General features: G+C 34.1%; 1 protein-coding gene across 1 annotated transcript; it reads left to right on the top strand.

Annotated features, from left to right (window-relative positions):
• LOC110993363 (myosin-4) lies at nt 1-27960 on the top strand. Its single transcript, XM_022259591.2, has 17 exons — nt 1-252; nt 13525-13674; nt 13933-14029; nt 14420-14484; nt 15101-15364; nt 16183-16350; nt 16537-16683; nt 17189-17934; nt 19129-19339; nt 19784-19936; nt 21607-21795; nt 22217-22356; nt 22456-24625; nt 25815-26075; nt 26487-26692; nt 27378-27441; nt 27844-27960. The coding sequence occupies exons 1-17, from the start codon at nt 130-132 to the stop codon at nt 27877-27879; spliced, it is 5190 nt and encodes a 1729-aa protein (XP_022115283.1). The 5' UTR covers nt 1-129; the 3' UTR covers nt 27880-27960.

Here is a 27960-nt window from a genome sequence, read left to right as displayed (position 1 = left end):
GACTACTATCGCCGAGAACCGCCACCGCTCTTCCTCGGCGAACTACAATCCCAAAACTCCGACCTACAGCGCGAACTTGGCAACTTGAAGAAGGAACTTGAACTGACAAACCAAAAATTAGGATCCAGTATGCATAGTATAAAGACGTTCTGGAGTCCGGAACTGAAAAAGGAACGAGCGCTGCGGAAAGAGGAAAGTGCGAAATACAGCCTTATTAACGATCAGCTCAAATTGCTCAATCAGGAGAATCAGGTCAGTGGCTTGCATTGATTAAAACCGTTTGATAGTTGTATAATGCAATTCGGGGGAGTTTTCAAAGAACTTGGTAATAAACGATATTACAATGCATAGTATTTGAAGGAAGTTACGCCTGGCATTCGGCGTCGGGCGAGGTACGCATGCTTAAGAACTCCTTCCATTGATGTCACTCTGATAGGTCAATGGGAGTACCTCTCGAGGCGGCCCAATTATATTTTAACTGTAAAACCCAGTAGCACTGCCAAAATACAACCTAAAATTATTTATTTGAAGTTAATAATGATAATGTCAAGTTTCATATTTGAATATAAATATAATACAGATAATCTAAATGACATGGAGTTATTATAAAATCTATGGACATGCTGTCAGGAAGTATTCATTCATTTATTTCTTTAATTAATAAATGTGAACGATGACACCAGCAAGAACGTTTCAAAATCAGCAAACTATTTAATTTGCATTTGCCCTCTAGCATCGAGAGTGTCCATGGGCGGTGGTACCACTTAACATCAGGTGAGCCTCCTGCCCGTTTGCTCCCTGTTCTATTATAAAAAAAATTGAAGCACAGTATGGTTACTGTACTTCAAATCGCACTTAAGTACCACAAAGTCAGCGTTTTATTTTACATATTAAGCTAATCAAGCAAATTTAAATATTAAGTTGAAATGTTTTAATAATGCGCTGGAGTATTAATTAAACATTATCGCTACGCCGCATTAAAGTCGGCGCTACGAGATACTTGCTACGCGTCGTAGAGCAATGTAGGTAACTACAATTTATTAGCCCTCAGAGGTTATTTATGTAAAAAGAAAAACCTTTAATTTTTTCTGATTTACGAAAATATATACTATTATTATCGGATTAAAATGTCACGGGTAAATAATGGTGTTGATTATGGTTGATAATTTAATTAGTAAAAGCGTTTTAATCCGATATATAATAATTCTTTCTTGAACACCATCAACGTTATAGTCGTGAAGTTATGTAAGTCCCCTAGTTAACATGGATTTTTTAGTTTGATTTCCGGCAAAAACAAAAATTGCTTCGGTTTGTCTTACTGGCCTGTACAGAATAATAAGTCATTAAAAATTTTCTGCCCTTTACCTCACTACCCAGTGTCCCACCAGGGGTCTTTCAGTTTATATGAGGTCATCATGCTAACACGTACCTACTTGCTAACACAATAGCACTGCCCTAAATTTGACGCACGTCCAAGATACACTGTAGCTGGTCTAACATTTAATATAAACTTTATGATACCTGCTACTTACTCATGTCTTGATTTTTCCTGCCATTCGTTTCTATATAATCAAACGTTTTCATTAATATTACTGTCACTTACTGCAGTTAATAGATAATAAATACAGAAAATGTTACCAGTAGACTGGTACCGGCTGCTTTATTTCGTAACCGTGCGATGCCTGAGCGGATCGCAAGTTACGAATAAACTAGGTTCAACGACCTCCACTTAAGACTCGTTCAATAACAGTTTCAGTACGTTATTGAAAGAAAAACATTAATTACGAACTCCGGTACACGCTCACTGAATTTTTAGGAAATTGCACGGCGCAACGATGCCTAATGGCAGCTGCCATACTGGCAACACCGAATAAATAAGTTTCAATATTATAGTCTCATATGAGTGGTGATCTACATACCACGTTACAAATTATGGTATCGTTAAGGATGGACACAGAAATGTGTCCTAGTAGCTATATATTCAATAAAAAAAAATCTATCTTAGATTTTCAATTAATAGATTATTTGAAAAGATGGCATTGTTTTATGCTTAATATCATAATTTCAGGATGTAGCATAATAAGCGATAATACTGTAAAAGGCTGACTTATAACTCTGTACTTATCAAGAAATAAATAATAGGCCCGGATTTGGCAACAATTTTTGCGTCGCCATCCGGAAAATAGGCCGACACCACAAAGTGCTTACAGCGTCATAAATAGGCCATTATTCATAACATGGATAATTTATTTTATGATCCCGGTTTATTGATTTACGCAAATGTAATTAACAGCATTTTCTTTGAGTATTTTCGAAATTAACCCAATCATTGTCTGGAATTCAAACTTTACTTATAAATTAAGTAAAACCTCATTTTTGTAAAGTAATCTTAATAAGTGTAACAGGTGTAATAATAATAATAATAATAAAGGTGTACTGAACTCAAAACAAATATGTATATTTTTAATGATAAATAGTTTATAAAAATTCCTTTACGTTTCAATTATGTTTGCTTTTTTCCAACTACACAATTATCTTCACTTATGAAATCAACAAACAACAAAAATTTATTAAAACTAATATTTATTGTCCTTTCATCCTTTAATACAATAAAACAGATTTTTGGTGACGGCGATGTAATAATAAAAATTACATCATCAAACACATTTGGTTACGGCTTAAATTTGTTTAATGTTAATTATAAGTATATCTTTTCCGCTGACAATATATTTATTTCCAACATACAAACATACTATTTACATAATTCTTAAGCTACATATAGTAATAAAAATAATCATTAATAATTTATAAATCGAAAAATAAAACCTATTTAATAAGTTTCGTTTTTCTGGTAGCGTACCTTTAATTTTGTCAGCATGTTTTCGCAGTTTTGCGATATTTATTCGTTTTTTGAGGAAAGCACTTCACACTCCCATAACTCTTAAAGAGTTCAATTAGTAGTAGTAAGAGGAGTAGTAGGTAGTAAGAGGTAATTTTCTACACAAATATGTCTATTTTTATAACAGATATAATTGTTTAAGTGTATTATAATATTGAAATCTTCGTGCAGTTAAATGAGTAAATGAAAGGTTAAAATAATATTAATATTACTCTCCTTCCTCGTGATCGAAGATTGACTGTTAACAATAAGAATCGTTGGCAATCTCGCTCTAGTTGGAGAAGTTTCTTAGTGAACGTGATTTCCGTTAATTCTGTTAAAAGTCGTAACTACTTCATTTTTCTTAGTACGTCTTTTAATTTTGTTATTAAATTGTAGATTTTTTCCAACATAGTGATGTAAACGAATACGTGCTATATTAAACTTACCAATGTATTAGACAAAAAATTTCGTGTGTATGTTCGTCACAGTTTTAATAGCCCCATCCAAGCCATTTTCATGCTATACGTGCTGTGACATAACACAGCATATCTAGGATGTCTTCCTGTTTTAGAGAGAAATAATTGATATAAAGATATAAACAAAAATTATGGCCTTATTTCTCATATTATACATACATTTCAATAGCTATTCTAATCTTAAGCGAATAAAACTATATAGGTATATGTATTCAAATCATTATTTGATCCAGTTTAATCAATATCAGTTGAGATACTAAACTAATAATTACACTTTTGAAGTCTGTTTCGCAACTAAGGAAGTTTTTTGGCTGGGCCTAGATCCTTCTGGCGCGAGTCCAAAGGATAGATTAATGTAGGCATAGTCGCCATAAGTCTAGACTTTAACCTACATTTTTAACATGGGATGTACTGCTTACACGTTGTAGCAGCATCAATAAACTGATCTCCACGATATCGCGAACCTGAAGTGGGAACGATTGAGACACAACTTACACACAAATATCAGTCTAGAATCTCATACGCATAAACGCAAGATGCTCGCTCGCTTGCTTTACGAATATAGAGTTTTGCCTCTGTGCAACATTTCTTCCAAACATGTATAGTAGGCTATAGCTAGTGCAAACACAATTAAACCTTAAATATAAAGCTTTGTAGGAGAGTAAGACTTAAGCACAACAATTGACTTAATGAATATTCAATCCAATTTGATTATAAAAACGATTATATCATTAAACATTTCTTAAGTTAACATAACGCGTTTTAATCACCACAAACGAAGCCGCAGGTCTGGCCGTGAGAAAATTGCAGCATAGCACTTTCGTTATACTGCATCAATTAATATGTATTAAAGTACAATGCATAGCATCTAAGAGCTTAATTAATTCACACATAAACCGTTCTTAAGAGCTTGGAGATGCTTTCTCCCAACAAAAGCTATTAACATGTAATAACACTTAATTTTATACACCCGATTTGGATCTTAATTAGTCTATTTATTTAATTATTACAAAAATACATACATTATCACTATCTTACAGACTATGCCAATACGATAATGTCGAGAATCATTTAATAAAATAGAATAAAGTGCATATATAATATTAAACACATAATATACACAATATCGCTACTATGTGCGTAATATGTCGATAGTAGTAGATAGAATCTATTGATCATGTATGAAGGTTTTAAAGGCGACTGTGAGTCTAGTTTGTATCATTTTACAATGATTGCCAACGTTATGGCTAAATAAATAATCACTCTCACGAAATATATACATTAAAAAATGTATCTTCATAGATTATAAACACGATAAAACATTCTAAAACAATTTTAACATCGATGAGACAATACACAATTCTATTTCATAACACAGTAACTCGTCAAACCATGTTTTCGCGTGGGAGGTAAAAAAGATTGAAATAAAAGACATAATCGGATTGATTTCACTTTGAATCAGTATTACACACTTTACAGTGTGACGTGCGAGCGTTAACCTCGATCAATGATAATCTGCTATTGATGATGTCATAGCTTAATACTTTATAGAGTACCCGAAATAATAACGATTATTGCCACGTGTTAACCGTGCTGCTAATTCTTAAAAAAGCAATTAATTTTTTTTACTGTTATATCCTATCAAATAAAACTATATTAAGCCTAGAACACACATGACAAGTATATAAATCTTTATATCTATAATCATTTTGAAATAATGAGAGCAAACGTTTTGTGTAGTTCTTAATTATACTGAATTTTAAAAGACATGAGATACGCCCAGTTTTCAGTCAAAGCTCTTTTCCGATAAATGTGACAAGATATTAAAAAGATTTTTTTTATACACTATCGCCTTATATGGCTATTTACATAACTAATTGATGATTGACAATTCCCGTGAATTTATAAAAAAAAGATATAAATATAAACTCAATAAATTATTATATAGTCATGAAGCCTTTTATTTCTACTAAGCAATATATGAAAATAACACCCCACAGAATTTAGGCAAATATTCGTTATCTGCCTGCTCGTTTTCTTTTTTTGGCAATGCTAAAATAACGTCAAATGTTACGATATTACTTGAATATCTTCTAGAATACAAATGTGTCTTATTTCAGCGTTCCTCTGCACTGCGCTATATACTTCTAGTGATTTATCCTGCGACGTCGTCTGTGAATAATCATTATATAAATAATGACGTAAATTATCTTTTCGATTTTACGAAAACCACCTATTTTATGATTGCTGTGCTCTGTGAACAATTCAAATATTAATGCAAGATATCAACAATCCTTTCAAACATGAATTTCGATGCGTATTACGTAACTTCAGGCAGGAAAACTATCATCTCATTTGCCCTTCAAATTAATCTTACAATACAATAAAAGGCTTAATAGATTTTACACGCAATATACTATCAAGCCCAGATTACTTTAGTATACAAATATAAAACAACACTGTGACAATATAATATCAATAATTCCTACGTGTAACTTGTTGTCATGCATTTGAGTCATTTTGATACCTTTCTGATCTTTCTTTTAGAAATTGCTTTCCAAATGAACGGCGGATATTTTTTTGTTATATGGCGATATAACAAAAAATGGCACTTGAATTGTGTTGCTATTTTTTTTAATTACTGTCAATTTGCACTGACACAAACGCCAGATTACGCTTACACATTATTGCTTGTGTGAGCTATCTACTGTTATATATTTAATAACGGACATATTGAATCCGGTGAAAATGTAAAAAGGATATTTTATAACAAAATATTTACAGTTAAATCTATATATATAAAAGAAAGTCGTGTTAGTTACACCACTTATAACTCAAGAACGGCAGAACAGATTTGGGTGAAAATTGGTATGGAGGTAGCTTAGAGCCAGGAGACGGACATAAGATACTTTTTATCCCATTCGACAGCATTCCCGTGTGACTTGACATGAAACGTCAGTCACTATAATTTACGCTACGATAATGATAGGAAAATTCAAGTCTTTCATTTGCCATGACCATCAACAAATCACAAGGCCAATCCTTAAAAGTTTGTGGTTTAAATCTAGAACATTCATGTTTTTCCCATGGTCAATTAATTATACGTGGCATGTTCACGGGTCGGAAGACCATCTGCGTTGTTTGTTTTTGCGCCTGATAATAAAACAAAAAATGTCGTGTATCACAAGGTACTTAAGTGAAGAGCAACCTATCTACTAAAATAGAGAAATAATAATAGATGATTAATGTAGGTATTTAATTTTTTTGTATTTTTTTCAATAAAAAAACTGCTTATTTATTGCCATTAAGGCGGAATAAAATTTGCCGGGTCAGCTAGTTTAAAATAAATTAAAGCTACGGTTTTAAAACGAAACAGCTTACTAGGATTATATTTTTAAACATAACAAACTTTGAATATGGTATAAAACATTGAAAGTCGCTTATTAACTATAAACATAAGTCATATTGCGTGTTAATATGCTAAATAACAAAACTATGTAGAAAAGAAAAGCTCCGAAAATTACATTTACGAACATAACATGTTTTTCTTATCTTAATGTCGAGCTGGTTTTTGTTTACTAAAAAGAAATAAATTAAAGTCTTATTATAGTTTTTTAGTTGTATGATATTCGTGACTTGGTCTCATATAATTGTTATTTTTATAAAGTCCTATAAATGTCCAAAATTAAAACGTAGTAACGAATAAAAATAGAATTCTCTGCTATTAACACTAAACTAATTTTAAAAAAAATACATAATCAAATATATTTATATATACTGACCAGACAGATGCCCTTTTATCACAAGTGAGCAAGGGAAATGAATCATTAAGCTTTCAGATGGAGCTGTTTTCAGTCTTTTGTTAATCGTCAGTTATGACTACAGTATTGCATTATAACCTATTTTATAAATAACAATTAATGTGAAATGTATAACAGTGTAATTTTTATTGCTGTAATTGGATGACATTAAATAAATCATTTATTACGTCCGTCTTGAAAGACCGCAACTTCTTTTTCATATGAGTGTCCATGGGCGGCGGTATCACTTAACATCAGGTGAGCCTCCTGCCCGTTTCCTACCTGTTCTATAAAATATATATATATTTGAGGAAGCTGTATGGTCACAATAATACCAATGTCTTGAGTATATAATATCTATAGCAAACTACATCGAAAGCAATTTTTGGCAGAGATTATTACTTAACCTGTGGTTACCCATCACGACTGTCAGGTTTGGCGGGAAGCCAACTGGAGGCGTGTCAGGTATGGTAGCGTTCAGAAACCTGTTGACTTGATATATTGCCTGAATTGGTAATGAGCTGTTAAGTGAACTGCTAATGACTAACTCCTTCATTTCGTTAAAAAATTATAGAGATCTTATATAAAAATAAAAGTATTGTAAAATGACTTAGGGATTATACTTTAATTCCATTAGATTCGCATTAGACCCGCTTAAATTTAAGACTTAGTTTGTTTTTGACCATTTCATTGAAATATCGGTACTCTAGGCTACAATGTATACTTGTAATGATTCGAAATAAAATTTATTTTCTATATCCCTTTCCTCCTGTAGTTATTACGGTGAGTATTATGGCACATAATAATGTATGTAATAAAACGAAAGTACCAACACTAAAAATGCAGTAAAATTTATTCTCCGAAAAAAATTAAATTTTATTTTTAAAAAATTGGAGTAAATATCTCACATTTTTGGCATAGTTCCGTCCGATGATCGATTGAATATAAACTAAGTTCAACACGATAGCACTTAACCCAGATTGTTCTAAAACTATCTATCTATTTATAGCTTTTATTATGTTCTATGTAGGTGACTATATCAAACGATGGCATAGCCGAACAGTGCTCATATAGTGCTCTTGCTTTTTAAATTTAGACTACATAAAAGACATAGATTTTCATAAAATTTTGCAAAAAGAAGTCAAGTTTCTAAAATGAAAAAGACTTTTTTCTAAACAGTAATATGTTTGTGATTTTTGCCAGTGACCTTGTAATCGGCGAGAAAATTTTGAATAGCAAGTCAGCAGGAATCGCTTCCTCGTACAAAATGACTTATGTTATAAAATTACTATGATATCAGACAGACAGATATAACATTTATTATAAACAAAATACACACACAAAATAACAATAATCCATCCCATCTCAAAACCAATATATGATTTAGAAAAATCGCTTTAAATTTACATGTTTCGTATAAAAATCACAACCTGTTCCATATCTATGGATTATGTAGACATAATTGGGGCTATTATTAGTTTGTTTATATCTTACAGCTGACTCAAACCGTCGTTTTTTGTTTCATGATGTAATAGCTATTTCTGGAGTACAAGATGTTTTACGTACCATGAAGTGGTTACTGATATTGATATAATGATACATTACTATTAATATAAAAAGAAGTGCTCACTCATTTTAATATGGGAAGAAAACTCTTAGGAAAAAAAATTTCTTCAAGAAAGATTTTGTCGTGCATTATGAGATGTGTCGCCTCTGTGACGTAAAGATTCATTCGCATCATAATTCAAAGATTAGGTAGGTAAGGTATGTCACGAAACAATAAATGTTTGGAATTGGTTTAAAAATAAAAATAATGCATTGTAAAATATGTTTTTTCCGCCTCAAACGTATTACATAAAAAAAGTTAAATGTAGGTATACATTAAATTATTTGTATTAAATTTTAAAACATAAATATTTCATTATTTAACTAAACAATTCTTCAGTAAAATATTTTTTTTTTATTATCTTCTTCGCTCTTCACAGTTATATAAAAGTGAGTGTTAAAGGAAGCAATCAGATATATTGCACTGAGGCCTCGGGGAATATCTATTTATCCCGAACTTGTGAACAGTAAACACTGACATCGGAGTAATTACTGTATGTACTGTTTACTTAGTTGTACGTGATTGAATACAGGGACGTAACCTATGTATATAGGTATATGTATTTGTAAAGAATATTAAGGTATATTGATTTTTAGTTAGCGATTATCTACTCTGACATCGTGTACGTGGGTAACACTGAAAATATTTTAAACTGTCCAGTTAGAAACAAAAAAATTGCTTGTTAAAACTTTTTTTGAATTTCAATTTTAGAACTCTTTGGTAACATAATGACAATTAATGCAATATACTAATATTACTAACTACAAATATTTGTGAGCCTGTCTAGTCCCAGGCCTTTTTATCAACTTAATGATCGTTAACTGTATAGTAACCCTTTTTGTCACACCTTTTTGAAATACATTTCTTAAGCTCCACTAATAAAAAGGCATTCTTTAACGTGTTGCTAAATGTTTCGTAACATTCTCCTTGCCAGTAATACTTAGGAACAAGCAGACCACGATTTCTGCAAGCGGATTTAAAATGGTCCGATATCTATTGTATACACATACTCGTTAGTCACAAATAAAATTTAATGTAATTCTAAAGTACTCCAAAGTGTCCATATTTTTTTTATTTGATTAGAAAAGAATTTATATAAAAATCCAGACATCATAAATCACATGCATCGCATTTTATTAAATAATGTATTAAAACCTTGATCAAAGTTCCAAATTGGATGTAAATTGAAAATATTTTACCATAAATTGTTCGTCATATTTTTGTTTAATAAAAATTCACATCGTTCAGAAACTTCAATCTTTATACGTAAGTAGTTACTCGCCTGTGAAAAGGTACAACAGAAAATTTAATACCGCGAGAAAATAACGTATAATTTGTGATGTGAACTATTTTGTAAAGTTATATAAATATAATTTTAATTTTGCAAAATAGCTTTATCTAGCTAACAAATTTTATTCATCACAGTAATACTATGCATCGTTTATTCCTATGTACGAATAGAACATTGGTATTAATTATAAATTCAGATATAGGAAACCCGAGGCAGACGCCATATGATTTCTTTAACATATTAATTTGTATGTGCATATGTATCTGTATACATAGTACACTTGTTAATACAATTAAATTATAATAAAATTGCAAGAAAACTTTTAAAAATAAACAATATCGCAACCCAATCACCGCCGATCGACATTTACGAGACATAAAGTATTTAATGTTGCCATTAAAATACTGCGATCGAAAATGGCAACACCAATTGGGTGTATAAAGTGTCACAGTTAAGGATGTAAGAAACGTTAAGTAAGTTTCCTGATCCGTATTCTGCTGGTTTGTTCCTAAGCTATTATTATTTATAGCAAAAAGGGGATCTGTTTAGCCACTCCCTGTCATTTCAAATTGAGCATCGAATCTAAAATAATATATTTTAATTATCTTCCAAGGAACTGGAATCGGCTTTATTTAATTGAATTTTTAAATCTAGCAACACAGCTGTCAACTGCACAGATCGTTACCCATAAGCACATTAAAAAATGGGTACGATATTGAATGGTTGCGTAACCGGTTGTACTATTTTCGGGCGATCAATGGCGCGCGGCACTAGCGCCATCTGAATAGAGGCTAGGACAGTTCTATTTATGTTGTCTGTGGAAATGGGAACCTCAATTAAACTAGCCATTAAGGCTGTTACTTTGTCTGGTACAGACCGGGGGTTTTAATTATAATACAAAGCCAATTTTGTTATGTACACACAGTTATAAACGAAATATATATTGATGCAGTTATTGCTCAATTAATGGTCTGTTAGTTTGTACAAAATCATTGTATTAAACTGAACACTTTAGGAGTTGAATTAATTAGGATCAGAAAATTTCATCTAATTAAAATATGAAGTTTCATCAAAATTTCTCAAGGTATTTTAGCGGATATCAACGTGTCAAGTAACTACAGTTATCTCAGGTTTTTGTCAAGGATGAAAACGGGACGTCCCAGTTAAAATTAAGGCAATGTTGAGGGTCTCGTCAAACTAAGAGCGAAACAGTGTCATACTATGTTTTCTTTCCCGGGTATTACTAATTAGTAATAATTGTGTACTTTGTATCCACATGAAACATACGATTGGATATTTTTATTTATATACCCTGATCTACATAAACTATACTTTATAAGATACTTATTTCCAATCCTAATCGTAATTACATATATAAATTACGTTTTTAGAGAATAAATACACTATAATATAAGTTATTGGTCGAAGCATATATTAAATTTTTAGAAATATTGTTTGTACAACTCGCTTCAGGAGTTGCGCATTAGCATTGAGTGGTGTGGCGGAAACCTAACTTTATCGGGGTCAGTAGCCTCCGCCATCTTGTTTTTAAGGGGCAATTCACTTCCTCTTAAAACAGCACAAACCGAGAATAAGGCTGGAATCCTTTTATTAAAGAGCGACTGAGCTTTGCCACTTTTAAGTTGTTGAAGAAACTTTGGAGCCAAGTGCTAGATTGTTGTTTTGTTTCTTTATATTCTTAGCCGCTTTATTATATTTCATTCGAAACAAAAAATGTTGTCTACTAAAAGTCACGTTAAATTGAAACATATATTCTTTTATAGTGAGTTTTTAATTCCGCACTTAAAACAGATCTTATGTACAGCACAAACATCGAATTTTGGGGAAAAAAAGTTTAAGAGGAGGTTTCAAAACATAAAACGCATCAAAAAATGTAATCTATGCCACAACAATTGTATCATAATTATTTATAAAAATTAGCTAAATATTCTTATGAAACGTATTGTCTAGTATATTTTTGTGTTTATAGTTACAGTCGATAAGTGTGATCAAACACGACATCGCGTTGATATAAGTAGGAAATCTGATATATAATACATATTTGATACGTCCTTGAACGTATCGACCTTTAAAATTAGGGTTGCCGTTGTGCGTAGGCCTGCGTAGCGCTTCGTAGCAATAGAAAGTTGATACAAAACAACATCGTATAAGAAGCTCTAATCCTATCATAATACTTATTTCGGTATATATAAATAGAAAATTAAACGTGTTTAGAATGTATCATATTAGTATAATGTTTTTAATGAATTAAATTAAAACCTTATAGGTGGATTGTTTTAATATTTCTTTAATTTACAGTATTTACTATTTATTAAACTAATTGTTAAGTGAGAGAAGCTGTTACTTAAATAATTTTTGTATATAGACGCACAATTTTTATTTTAATAATTCATAAATTATGCGAAAAATGTATAAGAGATTTTAAAGCTGATTTTCATGATGAGTTTAGAAATCTTTGAGATAATTTATTTTTTGGGTATCTTAAAGCAGCTCGTAAATAATTATAAAAATCATCCATTATAATCCCCATACAATATCCACAAATCTTCATCTCATAACAATAGCTTGTATCTGTACAAACAGTTGTGTGAAAAGAATGCACTAATATCACATGCGAAACAATGAAAACTATTTGTGTTCTCCACAATGCTCGCCAAAAAGCGGACGCGGGCTAAATTGATTTTTCCGGAACATTTCAAAAACCCAATGTTAGAATAAGGGGTTTTGTTTTATCTATATGTTTTCTGGAATCGTTAGCTATGCTATAGAATCCGTTATTGTTCACGATATATCCAATACCGTCAGTTCTATTAATTAAAAAAATCGGTTTGATTTTATTTCAATACAAAAATACCGTATTTGTTAAATATAAATTACACTTCTTCGCCTATTGACGTATTTTTATTATGACAAAGTTTAATACGACAGTTTTATTCTTTCTTAGAATTAATTTCTGTGTATCAAAATAAAACAACGTTTAGATATTAGGCACATGATCATTATTTACATTGTAATGCCCTATTTTTAGATGGATGAGGTCGAGATGATCTCGTAAATAATAATCTCTGTCTAGATTGTTATTACTACCCACATCAGGCCTACAGCAGTATGAAGTGATTACGTAATCGAGCTGAATATTCAATATACAATGGTCGTCCCGATAAAGGCTCTGCATATTCTGTACTCGGCAATTATTGTACGTGCACTTTATCTTAGGTACCTTAGTTAGGGTAAGCGTTGGGTCATAAGAAAAATAGAGCATGGGGATCTATAGACAACCAAAATCCATAAATTAACGAACTCTAATAATAATATTTGAACTCATACCATATAAAATTCCTCATTTCAGGCCTATAAATATTTAGTAAACAACTCTTCAGCGCAAAGGTTATATTGTATAATATAGATAAATGATAACAAAAGATTATAATCTAGTGCTATTCTTTTAGAAACAAGCAATGTTAGTACGTCAACTGGAAGAAGAGCTACGATTGCGGTTACGACAACCTGCACCTGAGTTACAACAACAATTGGAAGCGCTGTACTCAGAAAATGAACACCTGCAAAGGGAGATCGCCATACTCAGGGATACTATTAAGGTATTTAAAATTTTTCTCAATCTGATGCCGCATTTACAGCCGTAATGAGCAGGGAAGTGGGCAGGACTGGCAGGTTGGTCGTAAGTATCGCGTTTACACACTCGTCCTGCCCACTTCCCTGCTCACTACGGCTGAATGTAAATGAGGTATGAGAATTAAAATAATTTCCGAATGACGCTGAAAATATTAACAGCAACTTTTTACACTGCTAGTGCTAGTGTTGTGTTGATTATGAGTAATGTGTTTAATTTGGATTAGGAACTGGAATTACGGATAGAAACTCAAAAACAGACGCTACAAGCCCGAGATGAAAGTATTAAGAAACTACTTGAAATGCTTCAGAATAAGGGAATGGGTGAGTTTAGTTTATGGATATATAAAAATTTCAGTCTGAAATTTAATTTTTTCTTTATTACTTTTAGAAAATATATAAGGTAATAAAAATTAATGCTGCTTGTAATTTATATATTTATTATACAGGATTTGTAATAGGTAATGTATTAATGGTCAGATTTATAAACATCAATTGAGTATCATATTGTTTGGATTGGAATAAATAAAAACATTAATTCTAGCTTTCATAATTCGCTACATAAATAAAAAGTAGAACCAACAGTCTCTTCCCTTCACACTCACAAAATAAAATCATATCCATTTTTTTTTAAAACTACAAATTTTCTTTTGTTTGTAAAGATAGAAACGGAAATTGGACACTATGAGATTTATAAGGTATTCCACTAAATTGGTTTTCCAGGTAAGGAGGAAGAAAGGCAAATGTTCCAACAAATGCAAGCGATGGCACAAAAACAGGTAATTGTTGCAGTATTGATGAATGTCCGTATCGCATGTAATAGATGAAGCTAATCCACTTGGGGGAAATTCCCCGTAATCGAGGAAATTTCCTCAACGGAATAATTCTCTGACCAGTAGACTTTGATCCTGCACAATCTATTTGATCTGCACATCACAGCTTTCTCATTTAAGTGTACTCAATACACATGGGCGTTTTATTTTGTGATACCTTTATCAAAGTCACTGTTTCTATTAGAGTTGCTCTTGATAGTATCATTTCATTAATTTCCAGCCGAATGTCTTTCGCGTTGCCTTCTGTTATCCAGCTTCGTTCAATGAACGCTTCCTTCCACTCCAAGCTTCTCCCAACGCACTGTCCCACGTCACGACGTCTCGATCGGCCACACGACCCCGCGACATTTGCATGCCTAGTTCATTACGACCATGCGACCCGTCATACCCTAGCGGAGACCGTCTCGTAAAAATCATTGGTTGACTTGTTTAAAATTGATTTGAACCGCTTCGGATGGGGCTGCGTCGGTGGGGCCGAGCGCCGAGCGCAGCCCCAGGCCAAAGCGAGGACGGCTGCGGGCTGCGGGCGGCGGGAGGGAGGCTGACCGACTGGATGTGGCAGGAGCTCAAGGCGACGGCGGACACGCTGAGAGCGCTGCAGACGCAGTTGGAGCGTGCGCTAGCGGCCGCCGGGCTGCCGGGTGGCTCCGCCGGCGCTACGCTCACCGCCGTGCTGGAGACCAAGGAGGCGCGCATCGCGACGCTGGAGAGGCAGGTGGCCCTGCTCGAGGCCGAGCTGTCCGCTTTCGCCTCGCCCGCGCCGCCCTCGCTCGCGCCCTCGCACGCCTCGCTTTACGATAAGGCTGACCCTCCCTTCAAGCGACAAGTAAGTTTCCTCCTCGACGACGTGCGCGTCACCACCGACGGGCGGCCGCTGCGCTCGCCCGACCGCCCGGTCTACCTGGCCCGCCCCTACAGATTCGCCACCACCCTGTGACCGCAGCCGCGACTCGATGTATTTGTTACTGTTAATGTTAAGACTGTTAAATAGGATCTAATGTATTGAATCGTGTGAGATAACGTTGTCACCGTATTAGACTGAACAGACTGTCGAGGTCGTAAGCTACGTTTGTAAATTGGTTTAACGTGTTACGCTTTCGGTGTGATAGCAACTCATCGTCCAGTATAGCTTGGTCCCGCGCCAGACACCCATCACTAGTATAGCGACTCACACGACCTCTTCATTTAGCCGTCATGTCATCGTCTTCACAGTATCGGTAGATAAACGTATCACAATGTAGGCGCCCGTTCATTGACGACGTATTTAAAATTTCCACCCTTCGCTGGAAAACTTTCTTGTGTCCGTAGCTTGACAATATTAACGCTAGTACTAGTTGAAATGGAAAGTTTTCCAGAACGTCTATCGGCTCGAATTAATGTAAAATAAATGCATGTAGTTTAAGGTTGAAATGTCTTCCATGGCGCTGTTACAGGTGCTGAAAACATTTCTCAACAACGCTTGAGCCGCTTGTATGAATACGAAATTAAGTAATTCCATGCTAATAAGTAGCATATTTTTAACATTATCATTATCGCCATCACTATTCGCCTATGTAGATAGATTTCTCTATTCAACATTTTGTTTGTACTAATCAATTGTTTGGAATTATTTTAATTTTATAATCGGGATGGTGCTATGAGCAGTTGGATGAGTTTCGGCTGGAGATTCAGAGGCGAGATCAGGAGATTTTGGCGATGGCTGCTAAGATGAAGGCTTTGGAGGAGCAACACCAAGATTACCAAAGACATATAGCCGTTCTTAAGGAGTCGCTATGCGCAAAGGAAGAACATTACAGCATGTTGCAGACGGACGTATGTCTTTTTTAGTAAATAAATACAATTAACGGGTTATTTTATAGGTAATTAATTGAAATGGATATCAAACCCGTATAATAAAAAAAGTATAAAGAAATTAGTCTATTTTATAAATTTCTATGTGATACTTTACTCATGTGCAAAATGCTTCTCCAAAGTTTTATAAAATGAAGAGTTTTTTAGGTTGAAGAACTAAAAGCTCGTTTGGATGAAAAAAGTCGGATGGTTGAGAAGAAAACTGCAACAGCATTAGCAGCTGCGCATGAGTTAGCAGAGTTCAGAGACCATTCGGAGATCAAGGACAGAAAAATCAATGTGTTGCAGAGAAAGGTACAGTGTGCTCGAATAAACTTTTATAACTAGGTAATGTTTTTTAATTAGATAAAGAGATCCAATAATGATTTTAAACCTAATTATATTAATAATATATGTATGATATTTCATCACCAGATTTAAATATTTGTCCCTAAGTATTTGTTAAATTTGTGTTATTCCGATCTGCTCCGCTCGTTTGTTCTTATTAGAATTCCTAACCCCAAGTATATTTATTATATTACAAATTATTTAAGTAGTGCTATTTATAATAAATATTTTTCTTACTTTTTGCGTATATTTATTTTCTATTTTATATTTCTAGTGTTGCTCCAGTTGTTTTTAGTTCTGCTACGTGTATTTAGTGTTTTGTTTAATTTTTTTAAAGGTATGTAGCCATTATTTGTTTTATTTGTTCATTATTAAGTAACATATTAATTAATTGAAGTATCTTAATTTTATAGGTAATTAATAATTAATTTTATTTGTAAGAATTATAAGTTAATATCATTTGACATTTTAGATTGAAAACCTAGAAGACTTACTAAAGGAAAAAGATAATCAAGTTGATATGGCTCGAGCTAGATTGAATGCAATGCAAGCACATCATTGTTCTTCTGAAGGGGCTCTCTCTTCCCTTGAAGAAGTAATAGGGGATAAAGAAAAACAAATTCAACAATTAAGGGAACAAAGAGACCGAGCCGAACACGAAAAGAATGAAGAAAGAGAGCTTCACGAACGAGAAATAGCAGATTACAAAATGAAGTTACATGCACTAGAAAGTGAAGTTGAAAAACTAGGCGCTAGACTTGAAAGAGCTCAAGCAGAGAAAGATAGACTTGAAGCTAAACTAGAGAGCTCGCAATCTGAGTTAGGTAAATCTAAAGCAGAATTAGACAAGGCAGCCAGTGAAGTTGGTAGGTCCGGTGCGGACTGGGAAGCCGCGAAACAGCGCTTAGCTCGTCTAGAATTGGAGAATGAACGACTTAAGCATGAACTAGAGAGATCCCAGACAACATTCGGTAGAAGTACTTTGACAACATCACAAGAACTGGACAGAGTTCAAGAAAAGGCTGATAAATCGGCTGCTGAGCTAAGAAGAACCCAAGCGGAACTAAGAGTAACACAGGCCGATGCAGAAAGATCTAGGGTAGAGGCCAGTGCCCTGCAAGAGAAGTTAGAGAAATCTCAAGGAGAAGTATATCGTCTTAAGGCCAAATTAGAAAATGCACAAACTGAACAGGATAGCTTGAAGGAGGAATATGATCGGTAAGTTTTTGTACAATCTTAACAGTTTCTTATACTATGCACAGTCAAAGTCATTTAGGTAACTTAATTAGAAAATATAAATTGTCTATGCTTGCTAATAGAAGCCTAAGTTTACAGTCCGTACATGTGCTTGTAACCGCAGTATTTTCCAGTGGAAAAATCCAGTAACAGCAGTCGACCAGTCTTTGTAACAATAGCTTTCCTTCTTTTAAACTAATACTAATCACTCAAATATATACATAATTCTATTATATCTCATAGTAAAGCGACATAACAAACTTTAAATATTACATACAATGAAGAAATGAGGAGTTGGTAACTAATACCGTGTTGTTTAAAAAAAATTCATTTCATGTTTGATTCAATGACGGATTCTGAAAAATGCTATTTTTAGGTGTACTTTCTTTTACTGAAACGTAAATACATTAAAAGAGGCTTTTATGTTCAAGTACTTACTTCGAGCCCAACGCTTTGAGCAGAGACAACCTGTTTGATAAAGAATTGCTTGACGGAAATGTCAAATACGAATTACATTCAATATACTGATAGTATTCGCGTGCTTTACACAGTTTAGTTTGCATGGTCACAGGTTGACACAAGGTATTCCGAATGCCATCCTGCCTCTTTAATCTGATACTGAAAATTGCTATAAATTAAGGTTTTTAAGTCTTTTTAGTTTTATAATAATTAATATTCTGAAAATTCGTACTTTGTTACTGTGAAACGATTAAGATAAGACTTTGATAAATAATTTTGTTCGAGGGAATAAGTTTTATTAAGTATTTCAGTTCTTCGGATAATTTAAGTTCAGCTTTATGTCGAAAATTTGAACATTTATTGAGCTAATGATATTAGCTATTTTAAAGATACGACGCAAACAATTTTATTAGATGACTGATCTTTTTGTGGCATATTTAAATATGTATCTAAGATTAAAATAAAATAAAGTATAATTAGTAACATATGAAATAACTGATCAAACTATAACGGTCATAATTTTATTTAAAAATTGTTATCACTATATTGATAAAAACTTTCTGATATTACAATACTTATATAATTAGTTTAACTTTAATATTGTATCTTTTAAATTAATACCTAATAATACAAGAAAGAGATCTTTATGGTCGACATTTAAATTTGTTTCATCAAAGTGTGTAGATATATAACGTATAACTCAAATTTATTTGACAGGGCGCAATCATCAGTAAGTCGTCTCCACTCTGAACGAGATAAGGCTATAGCTGAACTGGACAAAGCTCGTGAAGAACTTGAAAGAACTCAGGCCACATTAGGCAAGGCGCAATTACAACAAGATAAACTCCAAGCATCATTAGACGCTGCTCACTCAGAGATCGACAAGTTGCAAGAAAAACTAGATAAGAGTGCTGTTGAGGTTCGAAAGGTAATCCTTTAGTATGTAGCGTAAGTAATAACGAGTATTACTTGGTATCAAACATATATGCTTAGATATTCATATACTACATACTCTACCAAAAAAATAAAATCTTTATTTAAGACTTATAGCAGTGTTGGCCCAGTGGCTTCAGCGTCCGACTCTCATCCCTGAGGTCGTAGGTTCGATCCCCGTCTGTGCACCAATGGACTTTATTTCTATGTGCGCATTTAACATTTGCTCGAACGGTGAAGGAAAAGATCGTGTGGAAACCGACATGTCTGAGACCGAAAATGTCGATGACGTGTGTCAGGCACTGAAGGCTGATCACCTACTTGCCTATTAGATTTAAAAAATGATCATGAAAAAGATTCAGAAATCTGAAGTCAAGACTTAAAGATGTTGTAGCGCCACAAAATTTACATAACTATACCTCTAAACCAATTTCTACAGCTGCAAGTCGATCGGGAGAAATCCGCTTATGATTTCGAATCACTCCAGTCGCAGTTGGATAAGGCTTTGGGACAAGCTGCTCGTCTTCAGAAAGAAAGAGACACAGCTCAGCTCGACGCAGACAGATTTAGAGACAAACATGAGAAGGGACAAGTAAGTTCATTTTCCTGTGCCAACAAAATTTATATTAACATTGTTATGGTCATATTCTATGAGATTTACGGTCAGTTTCACAATGTCCGTATTATTTGTAGGATAAACACAATAGTTGCGTTACACGACTGTCAGATAGCGCGATTCGTCATGAAAAGTGAAGTTTCTTATTCGGAACTTTTATCTTCCGAATAAATTATGTGTTGCATAGCAATTTGGTACTTCATCCATACATTGTGAAATAGACCCTTAGTGATAAACGAACTAATACTATAATGGAACTTTAAAAATGTCATTATAATTTTCTTTAAATTTCCATATAACTCAACATACAAATTTTCAGCATTCATTATCAGTAACTGTCTCTCACTGTAATACATGTTACAATGTAAATATGTAATACATGTTTATCTAGACAGTTAAAAGGATTAATTTCAGCATAGACTTTAACGACAAAAACTGACGATAATGATTGTTATTGTCCTAATGCTAAGTGATTTGGAGATATGTAATATTTGTTAAGTTTTAAGTATTTTTCACATAATAAAAAACACTTTAAGTATTATTAAATCTAAATTAAAAAGAACCATTAAAATTATAAGTTTATACTTCACCCTACTTTTTTATTTAATTATCATTAGTTATCTATACCGCTAACTACTTTGGTATTTTTGGTTAATTGCAAAGATATCAAATTATATATTTTTCTAATATGAATAAAACATTAAAAAAAAATTATATTAAAATTGATAAGAATCCTGTTTCACCATTTAATGTTTATAAACATAGAACACTTGCAAGTATCAACATACTTTTCAGTCAAAATACCACTACAGAGTTTAGCTTCTTTATGGGAATATAAAATAATGTGTTATCTTTGGTACCTGCTGCACTCAAAAATTTTTTTGTATAAATAATTCTATGAATTACTCTTGAATAATACAGCACGCGGAATTTTTAATATCAATTGCGAACTCACAATAAGGACATTATTACGACATAACTCTTGGCAGACCCATAAATATCGCTCTCCGTCTGCCTTGATTCAAGACTTTTTGCGTGCCTGAATTAATATAAAATATTCTATACTATTATTACCAATATAATCTTTTTTTACCTAAATTTGTACGTATATAATACAAATTTAATCTGATTTCACATCGTATTATTAAAGCTTTAACCACACATTTGGCGCGCATCGCTACAAATATATTTTTTACTTATTAATGTTAAGCAATACGATGTCAGTGCGCGCGAATTTTATTCTCTAATAAAAGTGCGATCAATATAGGATATGAATATTTATAGCGTTAAGTTTAACTTATTTAAGGTTTAATTTGGCCGTTGTATCTCAGTTTTTGATTAAGATATGATGAAAGTCAAATGCATGCGATGGTCATTTGACTTCCAACTCGCTGAACGATTACGATACGATACGCATATAAATCACCTCATTAAGAGTTTTTAGTTAAATAAATGTAATACTCACAATATTAACTATGCCAAGTTTTGTAGGATTTAACATCTACAAAAATATATATATAGTGATAGCCTTTCGTGAGATTAAGTAACGATTAGGGGTAATATGCGTAAACCAAAAGGAATTGATTGTCAATCATTTCTAAAATAAAATATATAAAAACAAGTTTGAAATAAATATTTATTTTTAGGCATTAATAGCGCGCATTCAAAAAGAACGAGATTCAGCACTGGCTGAAGCAGCAAGTAGTCGTGAAAGAGCAGAGGCAGCGGCAGCAGCAGCAAACCGTGCAGCAAGAGATCGAGACAGCGCTGCAACTGAACTAGATGTTCTTAGGGAACGATGGGAGAAAGCACATCAACAGCACCAGAAGCTTACTGTAAGTTAAAGTATAACTCCACCAAGTGCAGTAGACACATTTTACTCATAAATTTGGCCTAAATTGAGTCAACTAAGTGACAGACGGTTATTTTCTAGCGCTAGCAGGACTTAAGAGAATTTATCGAAGCAATGCAAAGTTACATTATTGTCCAATTTAGTCAGAGCACGTCCCAATGTGGAAAATTACGTAATTATTTAAAAATTACAACAGTTAATTTTGAACTATACTGATAATTTTGAGATAAATGCACTTTATACATGACATATATTATGAAAATACTTTCGATAATACAGAAAAATTTAAACATTACTTACTCTACCGATTTTTCTTCTCTCTATTTTATGATCTGCATAAGAAAATCGATTTTAAAAAAAATCTTAACAACTTCTACTGTAGGACTATAATTTTATGCTTTCAGATGGAAAAAGATGACGCCCTCACGGAATTAGAAATAATGAAAGAGAAATTAGACAAAGCTTTGTACACTTCACAAAAGACCGTAGAGGAAAAAGATTCTGCGCACAAAGAATACGAAAAAATGCTTGAGAAGTATGATAGGTACTTTATTTTATATGTTGTCTTGTGTCTTGTCTATCAAAAGCCATTCATATTCTTGTAAAAGTAATTTATATTCAATCAGTATGTTTTTATTTACAGATCCCAGAATGAAATATACAGACTACAAAATAAGATAGACATACTCGAAGCTGACAAAGATCGACTAGAACTTGAATTAGAAAAACAAGTGCATCTATCTACAAAATCTAGAGACGATCTTAGGAAATTGCAAGATGAATCTGCGCGATTGCAGGAAATGTATGATAGGGCCTCTTTACAGCTTGGCAGGACCAAAGAACAGGAAGAAAAAGCCAAAGAAGACATGGATAGATTATGTGTCGATATCGAAATGGTACGGGATCGCTACGAAAAGAGTCAAATTGAACTGCGCCGGTTCCAGGCGGAAAACGACAAATTAATAGCTGACAGCGAACGTTTGCAATTTGAGTATGATAGGGCAATGACTCAGTGTGGTAAAGCCCAAGCGTCAAATGAAAAGACACAAGAAGAAATGGCCAGAGTACAAATAGAACTTGAAAAAATGTACGACAAGCACGATAAAGCATCTGCAGAGTTGAGACGAGTTCAAGCAGAATTAGACAAGGTTAAGACAGATGCATCTGGTGCTCGTGAAGAAGCAGAAAGATATGCAACACGATATGGAAAGTACCACGACTCTAAAGAAGAACACGAAAGGACAAAACTAGAAGTAGAACGACTGCGCACACGATTAGAGAAGACAACACTAGAACTGGAGCGGGCGCGTAAGGCTGAAGAGGAGGTTACCCGTCTCCGGGCCGATCTAGAGCGCACCGAAGGCCTTCGAGGTAAATACCAATTCGAACAGGATAAATGGAGTACTGAAGTTAGCAGATTGCAAGCGGAGTTAGATAAGCATCGTGAACGATTTGAGGCATCGCAAACCGAAATCCAACGTCTTCAGTCGGAAAAAGAGCAGGCAGAAACAAAATTGCATGAAGTCAATATACAGCTGGAACTTTCTAAGAACGAAGTCACTAAATTATCTACAGCGATGGAAAAACAGAGAACAGACCTCGAAAGAGCTCACATTGAATGCGAAAAGTTCAGGGATAGATGTGAGAAATTGAAACTGCGTTCGGATCAATTAGAGAAAGATAATGAAAGGTTGAAAGGAGAACTGACACAAATTGAACGGATGAAGTTGCAAGCTGTTGCGGGTGACAAAGCTAGGACCGAGGACAGACTTGAAATTGAACGACTTCGTGATAAATTAGAGAAGGCTATACAAGCAAGAGATGCCACAGAAATGGAGGCAGGCCGCCTAGCAAAGGAACTTGAAAAGTCACAAATGCATCTCTCTAAGTATCAGGAGACGAACGAAACGACACGCGTAGAATATGATAGAATGACCAATGAATTGGGACGAATGCACGAGCGTTTAGAACGAACGATACTGGAAATGCGTCAAATAGAACAAGAAAGAGATGCCCTTAGAGCGGAAATACAAAACACAAGACGTAACATAGAGCAACAGCAACGCACTTTAGATCACCGCACACAGGAGACTTTAGTCAAACTTCAACAAGAACTCGCCCAATCGGTGAGAGATAGAGAAAAGATGGCCTCTATCCTCGAGCAACGTGACAAACAAGCTGATGCTATTGAAAAGCAGATTGTCAAATTAGAAGCAGATACCAAACAATTGACAATCGAACGTGACCAACTTGTTGCTCAATTAGAAAAGTCTCAAGATATGCTTGTAAACTTCCAGAGAGAACTTAACTCGTCGGAGACAGAACTTCAAAAGCAGCGACAAGAAGTTAGACGACTTCAAGAAGAGCAAAGAAAAATCACACAAGATTCCGAACGCGGTGCAAAATCGATTATCGAGAGTCGGGACAGAGAGATCGTTAAACTACAACAGCAAATGCAAGCTGTTACAAAAGAGAAAGATACTCTCAGACAGCGAGCCGAGAGAGCCGAACAGGAAGCGAAGAAAGCGGCCGAAGTTGATAAATGGAAATCGGCCGTGGAAGCTGAGAAAACAAAAGCTATCGCAGCTGAAAAAGCGTTGTCGGAATGCCAACAGCGCTTAAACTCATTAGAGAAACAGTTCCAGGCTCAACAACATCAATTGCAGCAGCTGCAAGCTCGTGGACCGTCCGACGTGCAGTCCGTACAAAAGCAGCTTGAAGCGGCTCAAGCTGAGGCGAGATCGCTCGCTGTGGAGAGGGAACGTTGCCAGGCACAGCTCGAGATGCTTGTTCAAGAATTGGAGAAGAGCCAGGTCAGTTGGAGGATCGCCCGGCCGATAGTTACCGGGAGGGCTATGCGGGGTTGAATCGAGTTTGACTCAAATACGGCTTGGCAAACGAGTAATAGCTAATGCACTCGAGTTGTTTCACACTTTAACTCTTTCTGTCTCGATTTCTTTAAAAAATATATTTTTCTAATTATCTTTTTTTAGATTTTTTGGAATGCTGTCAAAATAAACGTACAAATTGACATAATTTTTTCTAGATATCTTTTCTATGCTTAGATTTTAATTTAAACGTATACAGTATTTTTTACTATTTACGTCGTGCTACAAATTCTATTATTAAAAAAATACATTATATTTAATTCAGTTTCCAACTTATTTGCCATGCTGCAAGGATAAAACTTCGCAATATCTAAAATATGAACGACACAGTAAACTCGATTGAACCGCATCGCGGATCATTGCACCGGTGTCAGTAGTATGTTGTTTTCAATGTTCATGTCATCATCGGTCATACATTGTTGTATAGCATGCCTCCTGCCGCTGGGCATCCTCCAACCCCTCATTTCGTATTTAGTTTCATCATTAAAGCGGCGTCAAATTTCATGAATGTAAATGTTTCGGCAAGCACCTGACATTTCCTTACGCACCATCCACGATACAATCGGTTGGCAATGTTCGGTGCAATGCTTTGTCCGGCTTCTGGACGCTTTGACCTGTCCTGGATATATGTCCGGCCGGTTGATGGCCATATGTCCGGTGACTAGGCACGTCCGGTTACTGGACAGCCTAATTATTTTTGTATCTTTCAGCCATCGCTATGCAACTGTGTATTGTGTTGTGAATTAAAGATGTTTTAAATTATTTTATTCTATCATTATAACGCTGCAATTATGATTTGCCATTTACTTTTGTACAAATAAATAATCTGTTAAGAGATCATAATTACAGTTAAGCTTATACTTAATTTTGCTATTTGTAAATATTTCGAATGGTATGATGTAAATGTGGGTTGTGATAGCACTTGTATGGAAATTATAAAATAGTAGTGGACAGAGTCTTTTTTACTGCAAAGTTAAACTTTACTTTATAACGAGCTTAATTGATAGTGAAAAAGGCTCTTAGCTTATTTGATTTATGTCATGTATTCACAAGGGACGCTATCATTTCCCACGCTGTCGTATAAATGAATGGTAATACGGAAATATTTGAACAGCTCGCACTCCAAGAAGCGAACAAGAAACTCCAAGCTGGACAGAGCGCCAAAGCTGGGGACGATACGGCTCAGGCTAAGAGGCAGTTGCAAGAAGAATTTAAGAAGCTAGAAGACGCGAGGAAGCAGTTCGAGGACAACAGAAGAGCGGTGGAAAACAAACGGAAGGATGTAGAGGAGAAGGAGAAATCACTTACGGAGTTAGATCGACAGTTGAAGAAGAGAAAAGAACAAATGGACCAAATGGAGGCATCTTTGAGGAAGGTAAAATAAGATTCTTCATGCGATATGCACACTTATTTTTTTTTTTTGAATAGTCAAATGGCTTAAGTAATTAATATTAATATGACAGCACTGGGGATACTCTTTACACTGACCGGGCAGGTATTTCTCGGGCTGTTGTCAATGAATAATGGAAGAAACTTGTATCTGAAGTCGAAACTCTACTACGTGGAGTATTGGACTGGGATAGACTTAACCTAGTCCAATTTAATCCCAAGAAGATACAAGATAATCCCGAGTTATTTTTTTTGCTTAGAATAAAAATTTTGTCGAAAAAACATTGATATTTTATTACGAAATCCGATTTAGACGTTTTCATCTCTGTACTAAAATAGTTTAGTCTCTACGTCGTTCGCAAAACTAGATGATTTTACAAAAAAAATCGTATTTCAGGCTGGCGGAAGCACAGCAGCGGTGACAGAAATGAATCGCAAGCTCACAGACACGCAGAAGGAGGCTGAAGAAGTTAAGAAACAGCTCAGTCAAAGCCAAGAGGAGTCGAAGAGGCTATCGGCGGAGACCGAACGCTTGTTGCAGCTAGTACAGATGTCGCAAGAGGAACAGGCGCAGAAAGAGAAACAAATTATGGATTTGCAGCAGTAAGTTCTTCATTTGGCTTTATAGTTAGTTTTAGTTTTTTAGCACCTAAACTAAACTTCAAAGCCCAAATTAACATTTTTTATAAATATACTAGCGGATCCGACAGACGTTGTCCTGTCTACACGTCTTTAATTTCAAAATTTCAATTTTTAATAAGCCATTTTGATGAAAATTATTATTCAAATGTTAGGACAATATCTAACGATCCAGCACATGGTCACACACGATATAACACAATGATAACAAAACTTTAACTAAAATTAAAATTCGAATATTATTTAAAATTTGACACTGCGATGGTAGCGCCGTCTGTCGGATCCAATGTAAAACATTCCAAAATCAACAACAACTAATAAATTGAAAATTAATTAAAAAAACATTGTCCAGCGGACAAAATTGTGAATCTAAACCATTCCCAGATCCCCTTGAACACACACTAAAAATTTCGTCTAAATCGGTCCAGTCGTTTAGGAGGAGTTGAGTCACATACACACGCACACAAGAAATATATATATTAAGATTTATATTTATTATATGTATTTTTACATATTTCTTTATTTTTTTAACAGAACCATTTCTGCGTAATCTTAATTAAAACAAAACATCGTATGCCCCGTACTAGTTGTAAATTTATTAGTCGTTTTGTCTAGAAATTTACCTTAATTACATATAATAACTTTTCAGGTCTGTGAGAAACCTTCAAGCCAAACTAAAAAGTCAGCAACAAGCACAAGCACAAAAAGAAGAGGTAGGTTGTCTTAGGAAATATATAACCTGGTCTAAGATTGATCGAATACTCAGAGACATTTCTAGCAGTCTATGTAGTAGTAGTATTTTAATTATAGGACATATTTATCAATAACATAGAATAATTTCACTATCTCATGCTCTAACAAATAAGAACTAATCTAAAATGTTGTATCTATCAGAAGACCTATACAATATATATATACCTAATACAAGTCATCTCTGTTGTGTTAAAGAAATTTTTTTCGATACAGCTAAAACTAACTCTAAAAATATTTTGTAATAATTAAATTGTATTATAATAAACTAATTCAACGAAATTACTAGTCAATAAGATATTTTTATATCGTGCAAGATAACCCAACTAACATTACTAACACATCTTTTTCCTGTTGCATTTCAGGCCGGACCCGCTGGCTTCCTTAAAAGCTTTTTCTAAGCCCTTCTCAAGACTGTCGTTCATTTGATTTTTCGTTGGTTTTTTTTCTTTAACTGTCTCTAAACCGCGAGCGATTTCTCC

Source organism: Pieris rapae, chromosome 7 (genome assembly GCF_905147795.1).
Source record: "Pieris rapae chromosome 7, ilPieRapa1.1, whole genome shotgun sequence".
Lineage (NCBI taxonomy): Eukaryota > Metazoa > Arthropoda > Insecta > Lepidoptera > Pieridae > Pieris > Pieris rapae.
This window is presented reverse-complemented; position numbering and strand designations above follow the sequence as displayed.

Excerpts from the sequence above, each read along its gene's own strand:
- LOC110993363 (XM_022259591.2), top strand. The coding sequence starts at position 130 with ATGCATAGTATAAAGACGTTCTGGAGTCCGGAACTGAAAAAGGAACGA. Across the intron at positions 14,030-14,419 it reads GCTTCAGAATAAGGGAATGG|GTTTTCCAGGTAAGGAGGAA; the intron begins GTGAGTTTAGTT and ends TCCACTAAATTG. Across the intron at positions 26,693-27,377 it reads CAAATTATGGATTTGCAGCA|GTCTGTGAGAAACCTTCAAG; the intron begins GTAAGTTCTTCA and ends ATAACTTTTCAG.